Consider the following 25,665-nt stretch of genomic DNA (forward strand, 5'->3'; position numbering starts at 1 on the left):
ACATATATATTAAAAGCTAAAATTCCTTTATCTTAATAATATCATTGTTCATCCATCTTTGATTTATAGCCACACAAAATATTCATCAAAGTTATTATCGACTGCACACTTGCCTTTTACCTAACACATATACCATTTCGACTACAAGTCTACAAAAAATCTTACCCTTCATATAATTATATACAGTTTAGCTTATTGAAAAAAAGTTCGTGGCTTGAATAAGCTAAACAAAGTATCACTTCTTTTTATTTACTATATTATTTAGTTACTATATTCACGCAAGAGTATCCAAAAAGTTCGTGGCTTGAATCTGTTTCGGAATGAGCTCGAGAAAATGTCGTTCAAAATAGCTCGGTATGAAACCTAACCGAATCAAGCCATTAAATTATCAGCTGGATTTAATTCCTAGCCAAGCCTGGACTGGTAGAGATGGGCATAAAACTCGGTTCTGAACCCGACCCAAAACTAGACTTGGTATACCCGATTTGCAGCTACGAACCAGGTTTCAGTTTCTCAGAGAAACTATACTCAGCATTACCGGTTCCATCTCTACCTGATCAAAACCTGGACCCGACAAAACTGGTAAAAACCCGACCATACTCGAAGCCAGTTCCTACCCAACTCGGTTATTGACCAAACCTGAAACCGATTTCTACCTGGTTCTTGAAAAATCCGGTGTGCCCACCTTACGGACCGGGAGTCATTGATAGAAAGGCCCATTGGGCCAAGCTTTAAATAATAAGTCTTTGACTGCTAGCTCTAGAAAGAACTCAAGCAAAGCATTTAAATCAAATAAAACCTTTGTGTGAAAACTTTTTAACAGAAAGTAATATCTCGATGGGTGTGAAAGATCAATTGCCGCCATATCCAAACGCAGCTCGAATCTCTGATTCTCAGTGCTATTCTCAGTACACTGCTTCTCTTAAATGTAACCATCAATAATATTATATTATTTCAATTTTCTTATCCTATGTTTGTTTTGCTGTAGATTTAGGGTTAGGGTTTATTCGTATTCGAATCTGTTTAGTCTAACTGGTATTAGGGCTTAATTCAATTATCGTTAGAATTTATGGTGATTATTATATCTGGTTTATTGAGTTAGTTAATTATGATGATAATCAGTTATTCGCCTTTTAACTTCACTTTCTGTAGGAATTATTATTATTGTATATTAATATGAACATTTATTAGACAAATTCAGAATTAGTTAGGCAAATATTGCAAGAATTTTCTGTTCTTGGATTCAGAAAAGCAAACGACCAAGCCTCAAATAAAGTTCGTTTAGTTATGGAGCCCAAGCTTGAGATATGTATGGAAGATAGTTTAGGCCCACAAGCCGTGTGTATTTTTAAGTTTTAACTTATTTGGACTTCTAATATAAATTTAACGCTGCGCAGTCGAGCTTGACTCTTGTATAGAAGATAGTTTAGGCTCGTCGAGACTTGTGTATTTTTAAGTTTTAGCTCTTTTGGACTTCTGTGTATAAATTTTACACTGCAGGGTCGAGCTTGAGACGAGTCTTGGCTCGTTTAAGGTACTGCACATGAGTCCGAGCCTGAGCTCAATCCGAGCTTAGGCTTGTTGAGGTTTTCTCAAAGTATATAGAAATAGATAAAATCTATACAAGTTAATTAATAAATAATAAACAAGGCGAGCCCTAGCTTTAGAAAAAGACCTCGAAACAAGCCGAGCTCAAGCTTGAGCCTAGTCAAGCTTGTGCTCGGCTCATTAACACACCTGAAAGCAGTATTAGAATTTTCTGAGTTGTGTGAACTTTTAGTTATGTAAGAATGTATAACAGCAGAAAGGAGGAATTGTTGAACGATGAATGTAATCCTTAAACGGCCAAATGATTTAAGTAGAGTTTTGAACTTGTTTTCAGGTTTGGAAGAGTTTAGCTCTGATAAAAGTAAATGCCAAGAATATTTTGATGTCTACAAAGAATGCAAGAAAAAAGAGGTTAGCTTTATATATCATAACTTCTTTCATAATCTATCTTTTACCATTTGAGAATACAGTTGATTGAAGTTTTAGCCATGAATAATAATATATTGCTTAACTTTTTTGGTGTTATAGAGGGAGGCTCGTTTGGAACGCAACAAAAGTCGATCATTATTCTCATGAAACATTCAGTGCTGAGGACTCATCCTTGAACAAATGAGAATCTGAACAAACGGTTTTGTATTGCTCTAATACTTGTTTAAACAAACTAAAATAATTTGTTTGGTTTAATAAATTTGATCCTGTATCTCTCACTGCCTAGAAATCTGAGAATATTATGTATTGTATGCCTCTGGACTAACTTCCATATAAGCAAACATTTTTGGTTTAATTGTTCTTATGTATATTTTTTTTCATAATAAACTGAAAGAAAAGCCACGAAAAGACTGTTGTATATCACCTTTGTGAGTGGATTTTAGTGTATATGGTTGTCTTAGTGTATTAAGGTTTGCGACGCGATAAGGCTACACACACTGATGGGATTGGGTTTGAAGTTTGGATTTTTGTAGCAATTGTTTTGAGTGATTCTTAAACCTGTAGTTTGAGTATTGTTTAGCATTTTGTTGGTTCAGCCATAGTTTTTTCATTCCTCATGAACACTTTTGAAGTTTGAAATATTCTCACTTTTTCTTAGCAAATAGAAGAAATACGAGTGTCAAAACGCTTAAAATGAAGATCAATCGATTGGGTGGCGAACGTAATCTTTTATCATTAGTATGTGTACTACATAAGGAGACGATTCTTCATTGGCCAATGTTGTAAATGTTACTGATAAGTGATAGCATTTGGTAGGTTAACTGATAAGCATTTGTACAAGGGTGACACAATTGTCGCTTAACATGTTTAGACTTCCGAAAACATTTAATCTACACAATGAATCTCATTTCATATTTTAGGTCAACCATTACATGTTAAGACACTAATATTCTTACAATAACAATTCCACTTTTAAAGGGCATCTCATGCAATCATATTTGTACAACCACAAACACGCGCATGCTAGTATCCAATATCATCATTTAGACCCGTTACGAGTGCTAGCATACCGAAGGAAAGATGCGCTCTTGGTAATTTCACGCAAAGGCTTGTTGGTGAACCTTATGATGTTGTAGACCCATGCTCCGGAAATAGCACCAGCGGTTGGACCCAACATGTAGACCCATATGCCCCTGTATTCCCTCGACACAATAGCCGGCCCCAAAGTCCTTGCCGGGTTCATTGACGCCCCTGATATCGCCCTGTCACCCGCAACCATAAGTATCCGAAACTTAACTCGTAATATTTTGATTTGGTATGACTATAATTTCCAACGGTTTTATTTTGTTTTAAAATGATCAAAACTCTTACTAACTATGTGACTCATGATTTTAATTTTTACCTTAACACCGAACGATAAACACCCTTAAAATTATAACATTTGAATATAAAAGGAGGTAATGGATGAAATCATACCCTGCAAACATGACATTAAGTAGAACCGTTGCTCCGACCGCAAGTCCGGCTAGTTCTCCTATCTGCATACATTCATAGTTTCATATGATTTAACTTAATAACTTTCACATAAATTTTTAAAATTTTGAAATCTAGTCTACATGAACTAATAATGTACTAACTGCTCGGTTATCAGTCGCGACACCGGAGATGACAAACATGAGATAGAATGTGATAACAAACTCCAAAACCAAAGACTGGAGATCAGAACCCGCGGGAAGAGTTCCCGCAAAATGATCTTGATGGCCGTTAAAAATTAACCGGAGAGTACCGCTAGCAAGAGTTGAGCCAAGGACTTGAGCTGCCACGTATGCGGGTACCTTCATTAAAAAATGGTGTACATGTCAAATTAAAATTAATATAACTTTAAATGTGTACAAGATGTCACGTGTCGCATCAGTTTGATTGATCGGGCACTTATTTGCTCGGATAAGATTCGTTAACTAAATTAATAAATTAATAGTGACAACAGTTACAGTTTTCTTAATTGTTATAATTTTTTAGTAATTTAGGTTTAATTGTTTTTTCAGAATTTTAACTTGAAAATTAGTAAAGAGACTTGTATCTTAACGGTATCAAGTGTGATTTTTTTTTTTTTTTTTTTTGCAAATGTTTGATAAAGTGGTTTAAAGCATTTATCACGTGTTATAAGTTTTAACCCACGCTCAAGATTTGAATAAGCATTTATCACATTTATATAAAATATGGTCTCTCTTTAATACATCAAAATATTTAATATAAACCCACATATACAATTTAGTATAGTTTTTTTACACGCATTCTGATAAGTTTTATTTAAAAAGGAGTTGTATCTCAAGTAACTTTTTTTTTTCATATAAACTTAGATTTACAAAAACAATACAATATATTAGAGAATAACTAAAATATATCTTTAATGACGAAATGAGCTAATTGTCACCTAAATGTATGCCGGTGTTATCTTTATTAAAAATTGGTACGTTTGTTGAGTGTTGCCTGGAAATGTGCCACACGAATAAACTAGAAATGTAATTCTTTTTTAATAATATAGCTTTCAAAGTTGAAAATATGGTAATGGAGATCCAATTTCTGACCAAATCTTTTAATGTTATTTAATTATTTCTACTAACTTTAATTTTTTTATCAAAGAATGTAATTGATCGATGTTTAATATTTTATAACGCACAAAACCAATTGTTTTTCTATGTATGCTATATCATTATGGTAAGAATAAAATAACACATAAGCAAGAGATACGTGATTTATAGTTACATGTATACTTTTATTGTCAAACTACAAAAATTTACCTGTTTGATAGGAAACCTATTGCAAGAGGCAAAAGCAATGGTGACAGCAGGGTTAAAATGAGCACCGGAGATATGTCCGACGGAGTAAACCATGACCATCACCACCAGCCCCCACACGATGGATATTCCGGGAAGACCGATCACCTTATCCTTGTCCGCATTCACCACCACCGCCGCGCACCCAGCGAATATTACAAAATATGTTCCTAGAACCTCTGCTATCAACTGTCCACATTATAAGTTGATCACCAAACTTTGTCATTTTTTATTTGTATTAAAATTTTATACATTATGATTAGTCTAATTTAATTATTTTTTCATTTTCAGTTTAGAAATTAGTTGGATGGTTTGGTGATGTGGTTAATCAGATTATTGACGAATTTAGGTGTGGACGACTGACAACCCAAATAAGAATATGACAATATAATATTATATAATAGATTAATAATAATAAATAAAATAATATGTGCTTTTTGATAAGACAACGAAATTTAACGAATTTAAATGTGAAAAATAAGGAATTTAAGAATAGATAAAAAGAACCTACGTACGCAATCCTATTACTTAATTAAAAATATTTTAAATGAATAAAATAAATTTGGTTTTCAAAACTTTGCCAACTAAAATTATAATGTAATAATAATTATTTCATGATATAACAAACACCTAATGACCTAAAATAATATTAGATAAAGAGAAGAGGGATCTAAAAATTTTCGATCAACAAAACTATTCGTTTAAGTTATTTTATGGACAGAAATTATGATCAAACCATAAGAAAGCAACGACATCTATCTGTTGGAAAATTTGACTAGCTCAAAGGTACGTTAAAACACATCAACCAATTTCTAGTTCCGTCCATTAAAGTGATCTATAACAAAATTGTACATTTGTACCATAGTTGTTTGTAATTTATGAAAGTTACTATCTTGATTACGATGTTATACCAAACAAGTCAAGTTTAAAAAAAACAACAACAACAATATATCCATAAACCAATTATTATTGAAATAAAACAATAAACATAAGCAAAAATAAAACATGTCCCTTTTCAAAAAAAAAGTCATATTCACATGATTCAGGAGACTCAAAACTCAAAAGGATCAAGTATGGCTTTACCTTTAAACTTAATATATAATTGAGAAAGAAAAAAATATAAAAGAAGGATATTAAAGTAACTAACACTAGCATTGTGCTTTCGAGTTTAATAAATGAACCAAAAAAAAGAGAAAGAAAATTAAGAAAGAGAAAAAGAAGAGGAGAAGTAAAAGGTCTTAACTAACATTAACTACCGTTTCCGAGTTTGAAGTAAATGAAATAAAGAAAACAAAAACAAAATTTTCATGTTTTCGTAAGCATTTTTCTCCGAATCTCTATGATTTAGAAGGATAAAAACAAACATCAATTTTCATTCCTTATCATTTTCTCTTCATTTATGTGTTTAAAAGGACTTTGAAACGCTGAAAAACGATTTTTCTGTATCCTCTCAGTTTCATTCATTTCCCTCATTAAGTTATACTTTAGAACAGAACCAGTAGCTTGGTTTAGTAATAAAGTGTGTAACAAATGATTATGAGTTATAGTCTCAATTGACACATGAACAGATAGAAAAAAAAACTTTTACCGTTAAAAAAAAGTTATACTTTACATAATAAGAGTATAGAATATAAAAACCTTTTGAAGAAAAGGAACAGTGGGAAAACAGCAAGTTAGATGATCAGTTTGATCTTCCTCTGTATTCACGGTTACTGCATGGTGGTCTTCAGCCATCGCCGCCGCAGCTCCTCCGTCAATCTCCGGCATCGGCAGAATTTATGAATAGTATGAAATGGATATAATTATGAGAGATGAGACTTAAAATGGCTGTGGGTTTCCCAAAAACTGGCCCTTATTTATGGAGCAATAGTGGGTTTGACTTGTTGCCAACACTTATTTGACTTAATGTTTGGCATTCATTATTATCTTTTGATCCTTTCACATGATCGTTTTCCAACTTTGTGAATAGAAAATTATATATTTTTTTTCTAACACATTTATTTCTAGTGACATTAATAAATAAGGCTATGTACACTGAGATAACGGTCACACTAGCCTGCGACCCCCCATCTTGTGTTGACGGGTGTGAGTCAATTTCGGTTTGATTTAACCCAATAGTTAAAATTACTCATGACTAATGATATAGTGATATAGTGTTTCGCTTTCTAAAAGTGAGGTGGTGAGTTTAAGTTTCTTGCAAATGCAAAGTTAGAAGATCTAGGTGAAACATTTTATATACCAAAAATAAAAATAAATAAGATCAAAAGACCCAATTATTCATTGACTATATCCATTTGTTGGATATCCGGATGGTAAGGAGTATTCTTTCATCAAAATGACGTTGAATCATATAATATGTAGGTTGGTTATTAGTTAATAGGCTAATTTAAGTACAGTAAGAAAAAAGCATTTGTGTGTAATTTGTTTAGGGTTAGCCTAAAATTTGTTTGTGGTTCCAGATTTCAAAAATCGAAATTCAAAATATTATCTATCATTAATTCGGATATAATCGTTTTTGAATGATTAAATTTTAGTGAAATTCCCAAAATAAACACTTTATAGAATAAAATTTTAAGTTTTTCCTTCCTAATTAAAGTTCCATCTTTGTCTAAAATTACATTCAAATGTAGTTTTTTTAGGGTTAGCCTAAAATTTGTTTGTGGTTCTAGATTTTGAAAATCGGAATTCAAAGTATTATGTATCATTAATTCTGATATAATTTTTTTTGAATGATTAAATTTTGAGAAAATTTTCAAAATTAAATAAGATACCGCTCAATGAAAATGAACTAACTTGGATCATAAACCTAGATGTTTAGTTTCTCTTTTGCTAATGAAGTTTAAAAAAAGTTTCAAAAAAATATCAAACTAAAATCAATGTTATAACTTATAAATAGCAGTAGAAGTAATTAAATAAATCTCAAACGTACAAAAGTGCAATTAGTTAACACTCCTTTTGTTCTTATAAAAACTTCTATTTTGGGTTATATAAGATCATCCAAAACATGCAGTATTTCTTTGAAACACTTTCTACCTAAATTACGTTTTTTTATCCTTAAAAACTATATATAAAATATTATGTTTATAGCATTAATATATGAATTTATTAAATTAATCATAAAATGGCGTATAAATTATTTAATATTCTTCAATAATATAATTTTCTATATATACAGTGTTATAATAATAAGTAGATATCTATATTGGGTTAATTTTGTTCATATTAAAAAAAAATACTAAAAACGTACCTATATAGGGCTAAATTTATAGAGTGATATGGATAGTATAAACTCTTAATTAGTTTGATGAATTATTTGTTTGTGAGATATATCGGTAAATTAATATATATCAGCAATACATATTTAATGTGTACAAATAAAAAAGATTAATTTGTACATATAAACTTTTTTTTTCTGAACGGCAATATATACACACAATAAAGTTGTCGTTCCAAATAAAAAATATAATCAAAGAAATGGCCTCTAGAATTATAATTTAAATAAAGAAATACTTGATGGGGAAGTTAAGGGGATTAAATATATGAGAAGTGTTCCAAGCAAATACCACATGAGATCTCTAAAAATCTTTAACCACTTTAATTATTCAATAAGTAAGAGAAACAAAAATTCGAATTCAAGGCTCAAAACATCTTTCTTTCTCCCTTTCTATTGCGATATTTCGATCCCAAGCAAGAGGAAGGTGATTTAGCTATCTAGGGTATATTGGTGAAAACAAGCCACCGTTTGATCTAAATTTAGAGTAGCGCATGGATACTAGGTAGCTAGCAACAATTCTATAGCCAATCATTTGTGGGATTTCTACACTACATGAAGGTAGGTAACAGAACCCGAACACGTGAGAAAAACAAAAATCTAAATCATTTGGGATTGAGAACGAGTATAATATTATGTATGTTCAAGTTATTACATAATTGTTAGAAGTGTGTTAAGTATTTGATACTTCAATTCATGTTTAGGCAAGCACAATATTAGATTTCAAATAATGGGCATTCCAACAAGTAATTTGTAACACATTGAAAAATTACGAGTACACTTGATACCTACGAGCCCAATGATAAATGAGGTTAACGAGTAAACGTGACAGATATGGGAAACGTGTATGGGACTAGCATTACCGTCTTCTATGCACGTTTTATCAATTAATATCGAGCATCAAATGTAAAAAAAGTTGTTTTTGAATAAAACTGGCATATCTACATGCTGTCAAGAGGGAAACATGTCCATTGAGGAGCCTGTTATGCAAACTACAAGCACATGATAATGCAAAGGTACCGAACTAAAGGCTAGACATAAATCATAAATGTATTTAGAGATGTTACCTAATTTTAGTTGAATGCATTAAATGAGTGACTGATTTGTTTGACATTTTCCTTAACTTTAATAATCTACTCTTGCTCTCTGGTTACCAAAACTCTACAGACCCTTAGTTGATGAGATTTTATAGGTTTTGTAGCATCAGTCCCCCCAACAAGTACTCCCTCTACACCGGTGATATCGAAACTTACTTCTTCTCTCTAATTATCTTGTTATAGCTAGGAGTTCAACACCGAATTCATAAAAGAAAAACCAGCCTCTCTATACCTTTGCTGGGTTGGCCAAAGGTAAATCAACAATCTCACTCAAATATCATTACTTATATCATTTAAATAGTTCAGCAACTGTCACTGTTCCATTTGCTTTTCTCACCATAAACTCAAACCTTTATGGCAGTGAAACTAGCACCAGGTACCATTTTGAGTGACTGCATGGATGTATGCCAACATTTTCCCCTACTACTTGCTAGTATTTGATATTCACTGATCATGTTCATTGTTCGCTTCATATGCAGATTTCATTACTCCTATCTATAGTATGTTAACCATAAATATCAAAGAAGCCATGTATACATTAATTAATTGTATTTCAGTTTGATTGTATAAACTTGAAGTCAGTTGTTAATAGTGGGAGATTCTTAGGTATCTGTGTACAGTTGATTATAAGAAAATATACTAGTTACACTTGAATAAATTTAAATACACTAAGTGAAAATATCCCAAGTATATAAAGGTCAAACTTATAATATCAGCATAAACTATTACACTATGACAACTGGACGTCAACATAAAGATGCGCTCAACTGATTGATTAGTGAATGTTGTCTTATAAGTTATAACATTTACAACACAAGAAACCCTAGAAACCTAAACCGGGGCCGTGAGCTCATTCTAATAAACCCTAAATAATAATATATTCCAATAATATTTATGTTTAGATAATTTTTGTTGTGTTTTCTATCTAATGGTCCAAAACATTTTAAGAGTTGTTTTATCTCACTATTTGAGCAAGCATACGTCCCACATATGAACCACTCTCTTGCACACTAAAACCGTAGAGTTCTAAATCACATCTAAGTGGTCTTTAACTCATTAAACATCTTCCATATAATTAAAAGATTATGGATTAACAAGAGCATAGGTGTTTGAATATTCTTCATGTTATCTTTCTTTTCAACACCCGAGTTGGTAATCTATCGCATTAAAGAGAAGGACTGTAGTAAAGATCTCTACTATGCTAAGAAATACTATGAATAATTCAAAATAATCTATTCACCCTATGTTTGTGTTTGCTAATTAGTTTGTCTTTAACTGTTCTTCATTTCTTATTTTCCAAAACAAACTTGTAATTCTTAACGGTTATGATAAAATGTATAAAAGTTGTAATAATTATTATAATTAGTATGTATTCACCAAAAGACCATTTCTTAAGCTTCTGTTTTCAAGTGCCATCGCTAGCTAAACATGTCTGTTGAATTAAAGAATACTGTTTTGAGTGTTCTTCTTAGATGCATGCGGATCCTAGCTAAGGTCCATACTAGAGGTCAACATTAGCAACAAAGAAAATCAACCAATCTAAAGAATCAAAATCAATACAAACCAAAGTCAAACATACACAATGTGAGGCAAAAAGTCCAAATTCAACAAGAGTTGACCATGTTTAGTTCTTTGACTATTGACAGGTTGACTTTATAACTAAAAAATGAGTTCTATCCCATCCCCAATCTTAACCAGAAATCAAACAAAAGGCCAACAACATCATCAACTGACTATTGAAACCAGAAACCAATAACACAAACAATATATCATCAAGAAGTGATAATCCCACATCAAAAAAACATATATGATATGTAAATCTATAGCTCAAAATTAAACAAGCCATTTTTTTTCTTTTTTTTTTTCTTTTTTTTTTTTGCAGTTGTGAACGAACCACATATAAAACATAATCAAAACTGAGAAAAATTAGCCCCCATGTTTACAAAATTAGCCCCCATGTTTAGAACCGAAAAACATCATGATTGACAATGAACATGCCTTTTGAATAACACATCCAAAGTTAATATGTCGGTAACACTACAAGACCAAATGATTTTCCATATAAATTTCCAAACCAATTATAAAAATAAAAAAGAGAAAAAAAAAGAACAACAAAAGTTGACTTGCAACTCTACTATGTTAACATGTTCTTAAGTACTTTTCCAACACAAGTTTTTTGTTCAAAAATAGACAGGCCATAAAGCATCCCCTGTTTTGCCAAACAATTAAAGTTCCACCTTTTAAGACAAATCTTTGTTTTAACTTTTAACTAACCTTGCTTGATGGAACCGCATGAAGAATCAAGGATCAGGCAACGGGGTCTGGCAGTCGGGACCCACAGTCACGGTTTATGGAGCTTGAAGCCAAAAACTCTCGGTACGTAGTTTTGTGTCGCTTTTTGTGGCTTCAAGTGGCCATAAGTCATCAAGAACAAGTGAGGGAAAGTGGTGCCAAAATAAGCACCATCAATATCTATAGCAGGTGAAGGAAAATAACAGTCATGTTCACACTAAACTGTTTACTAGCATAGAAAATAGAGTAACAAAAAAGACAGTAACTGTGGTCACACGTTAAATTAGAGCTCAAGTTCTTATTAACATGTCCAAACCAAACAAAAAAAAAAAAAAAATATCACATAAGATTTATAAGTTTATAACCTACATGAATACTTATCTTATTAATTTTGAAGTTGATCCTAAATTTGCTTCAACTTACTCTAAAATAATTTATACAATATGTGTAAATATAAAATTTAATCACGTGATAACTATTATGATAGCCGTTTTTTAGCATGATAATAATAATCAGTTAGGCCTGTAAACGAACCGAGCGTTCAGTGAACTGTTCGTAAACCGTTCGGCGGGAAGTTCATTAATGTTCGTTTATTTAATAAACGAACGGACATGAACAAAAAATTTGTGTCCGTTTAACTAAACAAACGAACATGAACACGTGTTTAGTTCGTTCATTTATGTTCGTAAACATTCGTTTGTAGATGTTCGTTTACATATTAATAGAAAATGATCAAATATTATTTGGAAGAGTCATCTACATAATAGTTTTATATTTGTTATTTGTGCTCATTTAAGTGTGTTTAATTATGTTTGTTTATGGTTTGTCTGTGTTCATTACTTCATTTATGTTTGTTTATCTTTGTTCAGTTTTGTTCGTTTATGTTCGTGAACTGTTCATTTAGATTTTAAACAAACGAACACGAACATGTTCATTTTTAAATAAACTACACAAAATATATGTTCGATTAAGTGCTCGTGTTCTTGTTCATTTAAAGTTAAATGAACGAACACGAGCATGCCCTTGTTCATGTTCGTTCAGTTTGTTTACAGACATTAATCAGAGGTGTGAACAAGCAAAGTTGTCTTCATGAGCTACTGAAAATTGGCTCGTTAAAAGTTCAAATCGAGCCGTATATAACCCTAGTCCAAGCTTCACTTATCAAACTCGATCTGACTAGCGAGCCTAAACGAGCGTATTATTTATACTCTTTTTATTTAATATATTAAATATATATTTATACAAAAATAAGTATTATATTTAAAATTATGATAAAAATAAGTAAAATAATATCAATTCTGTTATGTATAAAAATTATACTTAAAAAAAAGTTACTAAAACTGTTAATAAATAAAGTAACAAATAATAAACAAGCCGAGCTCAAGCTTTAAGAAAAAAAAAGATCGAAACAAGCTGGAGCTCGAGCTCTTGTTAGTCAAACGAGCCGAGCTCAGGCATTGTGAACAGAAAAGGCCAAGCTTGAGCTCTCATGAGTCAAACGAGCCAAGCTCGAGCCTAGTCGAGCTCAGGCTCGACTAAGCTCATTTACACGCCTAATAATGATGAAAAAGACATATTAATGTAAGGATACTGCCTTGGTATTTGGACCGAGGGTAATAGATGTCTTCACAATTGGGACAGTAAATTTTCACGGTACTTGAGCGCGGTATGTCGGCTTGACCAACAGGAAGGCAAGGTTGACCACAGCAATAAACTCTTGGACACCGTCCAAAGTCATAGTTTTTGTATTTCTCCAACTGCAAAATTTCAAGAAAATATATGCATATCAAACTATTTAATCATGAAATAAAAAATAAAAAGTGCAGACAGGTTATCATATTATACCATTGCAGAAAGTCCCTTCGTGGTTAATATGTAGCGAACATGTATTAAGCCGTACAACATCTCCGCTGCTGATTCAACAAGTTCATTCTGCTCTTCAGTGAACATATCTCCATATCATACACAGTCAGAAATTATTAGCATAAGAAAATAATAACAATATGAAATGTTAAAGAATTATATTGTTAGCTACTGTGGATAACTTACCATGAGAGGATTCCACATCCAGAATTAGATCAAGCGCATAATCAAAGTATGGAACTTGACTGCTTAATCCACATAGATTGAAATCATCTTGAATGTACTCGTCGTCAACTTCACAGAAGAATTCATTTCCACGTAGGTTGCAAAACCATGAGATCCAAGAAGTATCCTCCTCATCAGAACCACTAACATCAGATTCCTCGCTGTCTGTTTCAGATTCCTCTGCAAAACAAAACACTTCATATCGCAAGACGGTAACCCCCAACACAAACAAGTGCAAGCCTTTGCGATATATTGAAAGGCCGCTCCCACTGAGACCCCGACTCCAAAACAGAAAAAGGTAAATTACAAAAATTTAGTGAACTAGATAAAGCAGATAATATAAAGTGTAGCTAGGAGAATCAGAAAAGCAAGAAAACAATAAATACTAATAATAGTAGCACTATCTTACCGATAGCGATGTAACATAAAGGTGGCACAAAATCTATAATAGTAATCACCAAGAGAAACTATAAAAGTATCATGAACCCCTATAGAGTACCTATACGCTCCAAAATCTATCCGCCAAGGCGAAACTAAGGCAAAGCAAAAGCAGAGATAAGACTAAGGCAAACAAAAGTGTAGAAAAAAAGTCAAACGAAGGTGTAGGAAAAAAAAGGCACATAGAAGTATATAAATAAGCGAAGTATATAAAAAGCTAAAGTCCTGAAACAAATCTACTACAAAAATCTATACACTCTTCTAAAAGTCCATAACCTTTATCCTACGTCTCCATGAACTATCCCCAATCATGTCTTCATAGAGGTGAACTATCAAATATTGCCTAATCAAAATATCACATGTCAATGTGGGTCTGCCTCTACTCCTCCTCCCCGGAGGGTTTTCACGATAGGGACCGTCATTTGTCTCCTCTTCACACGCCAAGATGCATGTCACCCCAATTTCCCCTGAAAAATGCATTACTTATCAGGTCCATCATTGTGCCCCCACGGCCCACACGTCCACCTCAACATCCTCATCTCTACTACCTTCTTCTTTCGTGTGTGTGTCTTCTTATAGGCCAAACAATCAGTTTCATATAACATCGCCGGTCGAACTGCAACCCTATAGAACTTCCAAATTAAGCTTGTTGAAAACCTCTTGTCACACGTACCTCCGCCGGTGCTCTCCAATTGCGGCAACATGCCTAAGCGCTATGAGCTACATCATGGTCTATGTCTCTGTCAGTCCGTCACTCTGTATAAACAAGCCTAAATACTTGAAGCTGGTTGTCTGTGGGACCGCATGGCCTTCAATACTGATATAGGCGTCCTCGTTTACACCACTAAAGTTACAGTAAAGGTACGATAAAGGCACACGGTTTTAGAGTGACTTATCTTTAAGCATTTGCACTCCAATGCAACTAGCCATTCCTTTAGCCTGTCATTCAGACTCGCTTTAATCACCACTACTAACAAAATATCTTCTGCAAAAAGCATGCACCACAGAATTTCCTCCTTAACCAACTTCGTCGTCCAATGGGCGACATTAACAGTTAGGTTACTTCGAGACGTGAACAAAAACTCAAATTTTAAGAAAAAAAATGATAACTTTAAACCGATCATAGATTACATGTGATTAAGCTGATTTCTTAACAAAACATCATTACACTCCATCCTAAATCACTAATAATTGTGCACTATTCCTAGTTTCATCAATGATAAGAAGTGTGAGGACATAACATACATCTTAAACTACATTCCAATGAAATCCCCGACCCAACCAACAGCCTCGTTTTTTCACAAACGAATACAAATTATATGTGACGTATATAGGCTACTGAAACACCTAGACAAGTAGCTAACATCAACACCTAAAAGCGGGCCAAGAAACAAGTAGAGCAAGCCAATTCCCTAGCCTTTACCCTACGTCTCCAAGAACATAATATACGTTGCGCAAGTCTACCGAATCACCACGAATCCAATTAAAACCTTCTACTTAGCAAACACAATGCCACATTATTATATCTTAATATAATAACAACTATCAACAAGCAATATCAAATAATAAAAACACAATTTGTAAAAACAAAAACAAAAAACAAACCATCTGAGCCTTTGGTTTTGTCGATGGTAGCGGACGAGGGACGGTTAACGTCGAACGATTTGGCACCGCCTGCGGATGTAGAAGGCAAGGACGAGAGCTTGTCTTTGTGTTTGTCCTTATTGATATTATTATTGAGTGCCGTAGAAGTCGAAGGCGTGGTGTTGTCGTTGATTCGTTTCCGATCCAACGATGCAGCTCCACCTCTTCCCACCATATTATCCAATCACTCACCACCTGTATATATATATATATATATAATTAGATATATGAATTTGGGGTAAATAAGTTTATTTGTTTATACCTAACAATTAATTGGATGATAATTTGAAGATGAATTAACGATGAGATTATTAGACGACGGAGAAAATGATATTAGATTAGGGTTGGATTATTATTGTGTCCATGAGAGACCAATAATAGAGATCTCTATTCTGTTCTTTCTTCTTCTCTTGGTTTCGTAGATATTTTTGTTTTGAGGAATAAATTGTTTTTATTCTATTCTCTTTTTTTTTGGGTTTTTCATTTATTTATTTATTTGAACGACCAACAAAGTATTATTAGAAAAACTAATAAGATGCTGGACACACCAAGACAATTACTAAAAACAACACGACATACAGCGTCACCAATACTAGGAGTGAGCAATAATCAAATCGTTAACCAAAACCGAACCGAAAACCGACGAAACCGAACCGATATAACCGAAAAACGAATTAACCGAAATTAACCGAACCGAACTCTTCATTTTTTTAATATTTTCAAGTCTTTTGTCCCTCTATTTCATGTATTATATGTATTAATAGTTTAATACTATTATTTTCGTGCATTTATATCTCCATTTCATGTATTAATTTCTCAATTTCATATATTTATACATTCAATTCATGTAGTTATGCATTCATTTCATGTATTTTTATCATTCATTTCATTTATTTTTAAGCAAAATTTTAGCCCAAATTTGATATTGGTTATTAACCGAACCGAACCGAACCGAACCATACACACCCCTAACCAATACAACAAACGACTCATACACAAACAAGCTTCACAATTTAAAACGACATCAATCCTTTTAAGTAAACCTTGTCCTTCTCCATGCTTAATCTAAAGGAAAGGAAGACCAAAACTTTACTTCTCCACCAATCAAACACATTGCATGCAAAACTCTTGCTTTATCATTCTCAAACGTCGTGTACTTATGGATCTCTGACAAGCCACGAAAGGTTGAAAGCTAAACAAAAAAAACAAGAAGGCATCTTACACTATTGAGCAAGCACAACTCCACATAGATTGTGCGATTCCCCACGAAACCAACACATGTTCAGTCGTTTCCTCAACCTCGATCCCCACTAAACGTACAAACATTCGAGGCCACCGGGATGTTTCTCGCTGCCAATGCACCAAAACTTGGTAATAGACTCAACATCGACTCCATGCCACAAAACTGACTTTTCTTGGTAACTTACCCCATCGGGATATTTTTTTATTATTGTTATTATAAGTTAAAATAAAGTTAAATGAAAAAGAATTAAAAATAAAAATAGTTAAATGTTAAAAAGATACAAACAAAAAATACATGTTAAAACAAGAAAAAATAACTTTATTAAACTTTACGTGTCACATGATAACTATATTAAAGTTCAAAGAAAGTAAAGTAAGTTTTTTAAAGAAAAAGAATATTAAAGTTATTGGATTGTATGATACTCTATTAAAATTCGGGGTTAGAAATGTAAGATGATTAAAAAGTTTGATGTGTTTCAGAGTTTCATTTAAATAATTGGTTATGTTCCTGAGTTACATTTAGACAAGTAAAATAAAGGAAAAAATAAAAAGGGTGTTCCCGGGTTTCACTAAAGATAAGAAAAGGAGAGGATGAGAAAGAAAAGGAAAAGTAAAATAATATAATTTATATATTTTTAAATTGGAAAGATTTGGAAGGAAATATATTAAAGAGAAAGAGGAAATGCTTGAGTTCCCGAGATCATTAAACGAAAGAATGGAAAGGAAAAGAATCATTCTTTCTCTTTATTTTCATGTTTTCTTCACCAACTTTTTTTCCATTTATTTCCTTCCAAATTGGAAGGAAACAAAACCTTTCATTTACCCTTACTTTTCCTTTTAATTCCTACCCTTTTTTTCATTTCCTATTTATTTCCCTTTTCATCAGTTAGATGAAACTCAAGAACACAATCATTATTTTCTTTCCTACCTTTTTATTTCCTTTCATTTCATAAATGATACTCATAAACACACAAAAAAAAAAAAAAGGTAAAAGAAGAAGCCCTCTCTTTCCACAAATGAACTCGGGAACGTCAGCTGACGAAACCAATCAATGAGGGTTAAGTACTTTTACCCCTTTCTCATATGTTGTTGGTTATAACTATAATTATAATTATATTGAAAATTATATAAATACTCACCCTGTTTCTATGACTAGGTATGTTTGGTATTGAATTTATAATAATATTGAAAATTGTATAAATACTCACCCTCCTTCTATGACTATGTTTGGTATTGAATTTGATGAAAACTGAATTTGAGCTTTTAATGTTCGAACAAATTATTTGGATTCGAATATCAAATTTCAGTTTGAGTTTGTAATTTTTGATTCAATACAACAGAATTCGAATTATTGATGGTAACTAGTTTGAATATACCTAATAGCTCTAAGAAGTAAGAAGTGGAGAGTGAGTTTATTGAAAACCTTGAACAAGAAGTAAACATCTAACGCCATATGTAGTGGGGCTAGAGTTTGGGTGATTTTGGGCGCGAAGGGATGCGAACACCGCCTCCCGGCGATTTTTGAGCGAAAAGGGAAGGGGGCGGGGTGTTATTGTTGCCTGGGTGAAGAAATAATATTATTATTATATTCCGACAATGTGTGTGTATATATATGTATATGTATATGTATATATGTTGTTTGTGTGTATATATATGTATATGTATATATGTTGTGCGTGTGATATATATATATGTATATGCAAAATGAATCCTAGAACCAACTCGAACCACCCATTCCCTCCTTTCGGTCAACACCATGGTTCGCAAAACCAACCGAACATGAACTTACAATGAAATCCGATAATCCTAAACCAAACCGAGCTATATTTTTTTTATATTTTTAGTTATGTTTTTTTTTGTATTTCTTTTTAATTTTAATGCATTTTTATTTAATTATTTGAATAAATTGGTTTTTATTTGATTAGTTTAATTATAAAAAGAAAATAATAAAAAAAAGATACCGTGGGCCTAACTTGTAGCCCCTACACCATTACACCTCAAAAACAAAATCGCCCCCTTTGCTGACTGGGCGCCACGTGTCACAATTCGCCCTCATTTGTAGCCCATCCGCTATGCATAGCCTAACAAGCTAAAACCTTAACATCTAACTCAAACAGTTCACTCATTAGCTCAAGCCACCTTAGTCGCTAATTCGCAAACCTAGAAGGAACAATAAATAGATTTCGACTTCCTTTAGTTGATTCAATATTTTTGAATTTCTCTAGTCAATTTAATCAAAGTGTTATATCGTCGCAAGTCATTTTGTCGATTTCAAGTCTTCAGTTGGAGTCTTTTATCCACTTACTCACTTACACATTAGAAAGACAGATCAGCTAGTCTATATTGAGTTCCTTTAGACAATTTAAGATTTTGAGTTCATGTAGTCGATTTAATCGAAACTAACATCATGGCATATCCATTATTCGAAGTCCATTCCATGTCCGTTGTTTCAAACTTTCAGACTTTTTATGAATCGTGATAAATTCTACATTTAAAAATGTTACAGTTCAATAACATTTTGTTTTCTAAGAGCCTTTTAAACTAATTCCAAACTACTTGAAGTGTAGGAAAATATACCCAACCATGTATATTTTATCTTCCTAATCATGGATTTGTTTGCCATTGAGTTTGGATTACATTTGAGTTATGAAATAACTCACTTAAATTGCTTAATGGATACTTTAAGAAAGTTGATTAATTTGTGATAAGAAATTGGGTACGAAGATACCAAATACTCCAAATTAGTCTAAATCAAATACATATACAACAATCTATACAACTAATATATATTCCGTAGGGTCTACTTAAGATTCTGTTAATATTTATCAGAAGTATAGTAATATCATTGGTTAAAATATCAGATCAAGAATACATAAATACCTTTCTTTGTATTATCATGATCGCTGACGGGTCTAGAAATTTCGTCAATAAGATAAAAAGAATGAATAAGTTAAAAACAAGTTCGATAAAATATCACGTTCAATCTTAGCAAAATCACCCATGGCCACAAATGAAGTAATACGAGATCTATTGAATGAGCTTTTATTATCTTCAAGACAACAAAATTTTTAAATTGAAGTATTGTCTCCTTCATTAACGTATTTTCTACTCTATATATTTTTAATATATTATAAACTAGTTTTTCTACCCGGCGCGTTGCGCCGGGGCAGCTGGCAAACCATAGCATTGAAACACGAGCATTACGACGATGAGTCGACACGAATTCGGTCAGTATCGACTGCGTTCGTTTTGACATACACCATTGATAAAATTTCAGCGTTAAAACCCAAAAAATTAATTCATTAAATGGACATATAAAAACATTAACATATAAGAAAACAAAATATTTAAAACAATATTTATTTGGTTGGCAAACTCAGGCAGTGGTAAAACCCAAGCGTTGCAAGTACCAAGCATTGAGGCGATAACTTGACACGAATTCGGCATGTTTTGATTACGTACGTTATGGTACCGGAACTCAAAAACGAAAAACATATAAAATTGAGGTAGACCAACGACCTTTTTTTTGGGGGGGGGGGGGTCGGTTGGTAAACTTGCGCATTGGTCAAACTCGAGCGTTGTCAGTCTTGAGCTTTAAATAAGGCCGCAAGTCTGCGCGAACTAAGTAGGCTTCCTTCAGGTTTTAAAAAAATGGCGTTTGATTGGTTTCCATTACGTTTTTATAGTAACCAAACTAAAAAAACAAAACAAAATTCATCAATCAACACGGTGCCGCCAAGCACGGCACCAAACTTCTTATTTATATATGGTATATAATTCTTGAAACCCCTAAATCTTATTACACATTGTAGGTAGCTTATTTTAGCAACTAACCCACCCACATGTACCTTATAAATTTGTTTGAGCCGGAACTTGAGCCTTTAATGTACCGTTTAAGGAGGGACACCTTTAATATATCTGGATTACCATAGGCCAAATGCTTTGACATTTGAGTATAATCAATCGCCAAGACCATATGATACTCCTAGCAGTGTGATTTTACATCTTAAAGAAATACGAGAAGCACCAAGCTGTAACACCCCGACCAAAGGCGGATTATACATCGGGGCGCCACATATTGCTTCATTACTCGCGACACTATTGGTGTCAATATTTATTAATACACATTTTATCGCGCACGCGCAGCGGGGAAAATAAAGAACATAAATCGAACATAAATCAATATATTATAAATTATAACATTCAAACAACATTAACTTGTCTTGATACATTTTAATTCTAGGTCCAAAAGTAAAAACGTCCTACGTGTCCACAAGCTCCAAAACAGCTACTGCAAACCTGAACATGTGTTAAAATAAACGTCAAACACTTGCGTGTTGGTGAGAAATCAAGTTTAATACAATACATAGATAACGATAAATCTGCGCGCAACACGTGTATGTCTGGTGTTTAACAAGGGTGCAATCAGATTGTGATCAAGCCTAGATAGATCATAGCTCATAGTTCATAGTTCAATCCGTGCTCCCAATTGAGCACAAAAACGAGAAAACATCTGTGCAAGTGTAAACAAAGAAAACCGTAAACGATAGGTCTCCCGTGTTCATCTAATGGTACCATGAAAACTTCGGAATAGGCCGAACAAAGCGGTTAATGATACACACATACAAATAAACAGCCAAGTAAACGTCCTCAACACATGGGATACTGCGCGACTAAAGTTCATAAACAGTTTAAGACTCAAGTTTTGTATGAACACATGAACATCCCAAAGCATTTAAAATAAAAAGGGATTAGATACGAGATAACTCACTTGATAAAGATGCGATGATAGATAAAGCAAGAACCAACTTTAAACAAGCACAAGTTAACCTATAAATAAGATTATTGTTTTAATGATTTGTTTTAAGTCTTGATTATAAGTTAGCATAATTAATAAGTTATTATATATAATATATTACCGGAAAACAGGGCAGAGGAGAGGAGAAAACGGAGGCAAGAGAGGAGGGAGGCGGCTGAAGAACAACGGCAGAGAGCAAAAAGGGAGGAAGAGAATAAGTGTAGTGTGTGAAGTGTTAAGAAAATAGTACTATATATAGGCAAACCCTAGGGGACACAAACCCTAGAAAAGATCTCCAAAAGTAAAAGAAAAGATATCAACAGTAAAAAGTTCTGAAAAGTAAAGATATCAAAAGATATGGCAGCTGCAGGGGACAAGAGAAAAGCTGACAGGGAACAGTAACAGGCATGGGCGGATCAGATAAAGGTACTGGATAAAGCACGGCAAAAGCAGATCTCAAAAGATAATGTCAGTCACTTTTTTTCTACCAACCAATGGGGTTGGTACGCATGCTGCGCCGAAAGTAACCATTCAGACATTAGATAGGTTAGGTCAACAGCTCAGAAGAAAAGACATTACAAAAGCAAACGGCTAGAATAAACAGATACAAGGGTTAAGCGCGGGAAGGCTGAGTGCGCGAGCGCGAAGGCTGGCACAACAATCCTTAGCGCACTGCGGGAAGAATCACAAATCCTTAGCGTGCTGCGTGAAGAACTAGAATTCTAAGCGCATCGCGGGAAGAACATACATTCTTAGCGCATTGCGGGAAGAACATGCATTCTTAGCGCGCTGCGAGAAGAGTTCTCTTCACGCATCGCAGGAACAAGATGTCTTCACGCAGGCTTCCATGTAAGGAGTCTGGCGCGTGGAGCTGCAGACATCCTTAGGCGGGAAGAACCAAAGGACAAGCAAAGAGTTAAGGAAAAGGGAAACAAGGCGTAAGGGCGGGACGGCGACAAGAGGGAAAAGAAGGCGGAAAGAGAGAAGAGGGACGGGACGGCGGAAAGAAAGAGAGAGAAAGAGGCGGGAAGGAAAATATATATATATTATTATTAAAAATAAAATATAAGTATAAATATTAAATAATAAAAGAAAGAGATCGGGTCAGAGAAACGGGTACCTGGGTCGGGTCGGATCGGGTCAGATGTCACAGTCTCCCCTACTTTAAGAAATTTCGTCCCGAAATTTATCTCGAAGTAGGTTGCGCAGAGAACAGGTGCGGGTACTTGATCTTCATTTGATCTTCCCTTTCCCATGTAAACTCGGCTCCGCGCTTGGACTCCCAGCGAACTTTCACGATAGGGATACGACTGCGCTTGGTTTGCTTAACCTCGCGATCCATAATCTCAACAGGCTTCTCAACGAAATGCATAGATTCATCAACTTGAACTTCATCAAGTGGAATGTGAAGGTTCTCGTCAGCTAAACACTTCTTGAGATTGGATACATGGAACGTTGGATGCACATTACTGAGCGCGGGCGGCAGGTCAAGTCTGTAGGCAACTTTTCCCACACGCGCGAGAATCTTAAATGGTCCAACATATCGAGGAGCAAGCTTACCTTTCTTCCCAAAGCGGACAACACCCTTCCAAGGCGACACTTTGAGGAGAACAAGATCACCAACTTGAAATTCGAGAGGCTTTCGTCTGCGATCTGTGTAACTCTTCTGTCGGCTTCTAGCAGTCAGCAGATGATCACGGATCTTGGCGATTTTATCGGTTGTCTCTTGAACAAGTTCGGGTCCTGTGATTTGAGTTTCACCCACTTCGCTCCAACAAATCGGGGAGCGGCACTTACGACCGTAAAGTGCTTCAAATGGGGCCATACCAATACTGGAATGATAGCTGTTATTATAAGAGAACTCGATCAAAGGTAGGTGCGAATCCCAATTACCTCCAAAATCAAGAACACAAGATCGGAGCATATCCTCAAGAGTTTGAATAGTTCGCTCAGACTGACCGTCAGTCTGAGGATGATATGCTGTACTCATGTCCAAGCGAGTTTCTAGTGCAGATTGGAGAGATTTCCAAAAGCGAGATATAAAACGGCCATCGCGATCGGATATGATGCTCAAAGGAGTACCATGGCGGCAGACAATTTCCTTGACATAAAGCTGCGCGAGTTGCTCAACACGGTAGTTTTCACGAATGGGCAGAAAGTGAGCAGACTTAGTCAAACGATCCACTATTACCCAAATGCTATCATGTTTGCTTGCTGTCAAAGGTAACTTGGTAATAAAGTCCATCGCTACACATTCCCATTTCCACGTAGGAATTTCTGGTTGTTCGAGCAAACCAGATGGGCGTTGGTGTTCAGCTTTCACTTTAGAACAAGTCAGGCATTTAGCTACGAACACAGCAATATCCTTCTTCATACCGGGCCACCAATAAGTTATGCGCAAATCCTTGTACATCTTATCAGCGCCAGGATGAATAGAATACCGAGATTTGTGCGCTTCACTCAGGATATCAGCGCGAAGATTCTCATCAAAGGGAATCCAGATGCGATTGAGATAGCAGAGAATTCCACTCAGATTAGGCACAAAGAGTGCTTCCGCGCCACACGCTAACTCGGCGCGAAGGTTACCGTTACTGATGGATGCGCGCTGCGCGTCACGAATACGCGATTCAAGGTTGCTTTGGATTGGCGCGAAGTGAAGCTGGGTGCGCGGCAAGATACAGTTAAGCTGGCAGGGTTTTCGGCTGAGCGCATCGGCTACCACATTAGCCTTACCAGGATGATACCGGATCTCACAATCGTAGTCGCTGATGAGTTCGTTCCATCGGCGTTGCCTCATGTTGAGTTCCTTTTGATCAAAGATATGCTGAAGGCTTTTATGGTCAGTGTAAAGGATACACTTAGTACCATAAAGGTAGTGTCTCCAGATCTTCAAGGCAAAAACAACTGCACCAAGTTCGAGGTCGTGAGTTGTATAATTCTTTTCATGAACCTTGAGTTGCCTTGATGCGTAAGCGATAACCTTGCCTCGTTGCATAAGAACACAACCGAGACCTTGGTTGGATGCATCGCAATACACGACAAAATCATTATTACCCTCAGGTAGCGCAAGAACAGGAGCTTCACACAACAAACGCTTGAGCGTTAGAAAGGCTTCTTCTTGCTTCGAGCCCCAAATATACGGTTTACCTTTGTGCGTCAGAGCTGTTAAAGGCAAAGCGATCTTTGAGAAGTTCGAAATAAATCGCCGGTAGTAACCAGCTAAGCCCAGAAAGGAACGGATCTCAGAAGGAGAGGATGGCGTAATCCAGTTCTTGATTGCTTCAATCTTGGATGGGTCGACATGAATACCCATCTTGTTTACAACATGACCAAGAAACTGTACTTCATCAGACCAAAATTCACACTTGGAAAGCTTAGCATAGAGCTTCTCGGTTCGAAGCTTTTGCAATACCAATCGGAGATGTTGCTCATGCTCGGCCTTGGTCTTAGAATACACCAGAACATCATCGATAAACACAATCACGAATTTATCCAAGAAAGGCCTACACACCCGATTCATTAGATCCATGAAAACGGCGGGTGCGTTGGTTAAACCGAAGGACATGACCAAGAATTCAAAATGGCCATAACGAGTTCGAAAAGCAGTCTTCGGAACATCTTCATCGCGGATGCGCAACTGGTGATAGCCAGAGCGGAGATCAATCTTCGAGAAACAAGAGGCACCTTGGAGTTGATCAAAGAGGTCGTCAATACGCGGTAAGGGATACCGGTTTTTTTATGGTGAGTTTGTTCAACTCGCGGTAATCAATACACATGCGAAACGATCCATCTTTCTTTTTAACGAACAACACCGGAGCACCCCAGGGCGAAGAGCTAGGGCGAATGAATCCTTTAGCAGTCAACTCTTGAAGTTGGCTTGCCAATTCTTGCATCTCAGCGGGTGCAAGACGATAAGGAGATTTAGCTACGGGGGAAGCACCAGGGACAAGATCAATACGGAACTCGACTTCACGAGCGGGA

The 25,665-nt window shown here is 34.8% G+C and overlaps 2 protein-coding genes and 1 long non-coding RNA gene across 3 annotated transcripts; 1 reads left to right on the forward strand and 2 right to left on the reverse strand.

Moving 5' to 3' along the window:
• The first annotated feature begins 814 nt into the window (after nucleotides 1-814).
• LOC143623437 (uncharacterized) lies at nucleotides 815-2,332 on the forward strand. Its single transcript, XR_013151893.1, has 3 exons — nucleotides 815-928; nucleotides 1,883-1,959; nucleotides 2,077-2,332. It is a non-coding gene; the product is annotated as an uncharacterized LOC143623437 (long non-coding RNA).
• Nucleotides 2,333-2,860: 528 nt separating this feature from the next.
• LOC143623438 (aquaporin NIP1-1-like) lies at nucleotides 2,861-6,613 on the reverse strand. The gene is made up of 5 exons (XM_077094349.1): nucleotides 6,453-6,613; nucleotides 4,779-5,003; nucleotides 3,615-3,812; nucleotides 3,454-3,515; nucleotides 2,861-3,239 (listed from the first exon to the last, which is right to left on the reverse strand). The coding sequence occupies exons 1-5, from the start codon at nucleotides 6,579-6,581 to the stop codon at nucleotides 3,017-3,019; spliced, it is 837 nt and encodes a 278-aa protein (XP_076950464.1). The 5' UTR covers nucleotides 6,582-6,613; the 3' UTR covers nucleotides 2,861-3,016.
• Nucleotides 6,614-11,214: 4,601 nt separating this feature from the next.
• Nucleotides 11,215-15,835, reverse strand: LOC143623457 (casein kinase II subunit beta-1-like). The gene is made up of 5 exons (XM_077094363.1): nucleotides 15,606-15,835; nucleotides 13,524-13,742; nucleotides 13,320-13,426; nucleotides 13,066-13,231; nucleotides 11,215-11,654 (listed from the first exon to the last, which is right to left on the reverse strand). Exons 1-5 carry the CDS (start codon nucleotides 15,817-15,819, stop codon nucleotides 11,524-11,526), a joined length of 837 nt encoding a protein of 278 aa, XP_076950478.1. The 5' UTR covers nucleotides 15,820-15,835; the 3' UTR covers nucleotides 11,215-11,523.
• Nucleotides 15,836-25,665: the final 9,830 nt, after the last annotated feature.

Source organism: Bidens hawaiensis, unplaced genomic scaffold (assembly GCF_021521415.1).
Source record: "Bidens hawaiensis isolate Kalapana, Puna unplaced genomic scaffold, B.hawaiensis_p1.1 tig00003469_1, whole genome shotgun sequence".
Lineage (NCBI taxonomy): Eukaryota > Viridiplantae > Streptophyta > Magnoliopsida > Asterales > Asteraceae > Bidens > Bidens hawaiensis.

Coding starts and splice junctions, on each gene's coding strand:
- LOC143623438 (XM_077094349.1), bottom strand. CDS start 6,581: ATGCCGGAGATTGACGGAGGAGCTGCGGCGGCGATGGCTGAAGACCAC. Junction 5,004..6,452: donor CTGTTCCTTTTCTTCAAAAG/GTTTTTATATTC, acceptor TAATGTGGACAG/TTGATAGCAGAGGTTCTAGG. Junction 3,516..3,614: donor TCGCGACTGATAACCGAGCA/GTTAGTACATTA, acceptor GAATGTATGCAG/ATAGGAGAACTAGCCGGACT.
- LOC143623457 (XM_077094363.1), bottom strand. CDS start 15,819: ATGGTGGGAAGAGGTGGAGCTGCATCGTTGGATCGGAAACGAATCAAC. Junction 13,232..13,319: donor CGAAGGGACTTTCTGCAATG/GTATAATATGAT, acceptor GAAATTTTGCAG/TTGGAGAAATACAAAAACTA. Junction 11,655..13,065: donor TCGGTCCAAATACCAAGGCA/GTATCCTTACAT, acceptor CACCTGCTATAG/ATATTGATGGTGCTTATTTT.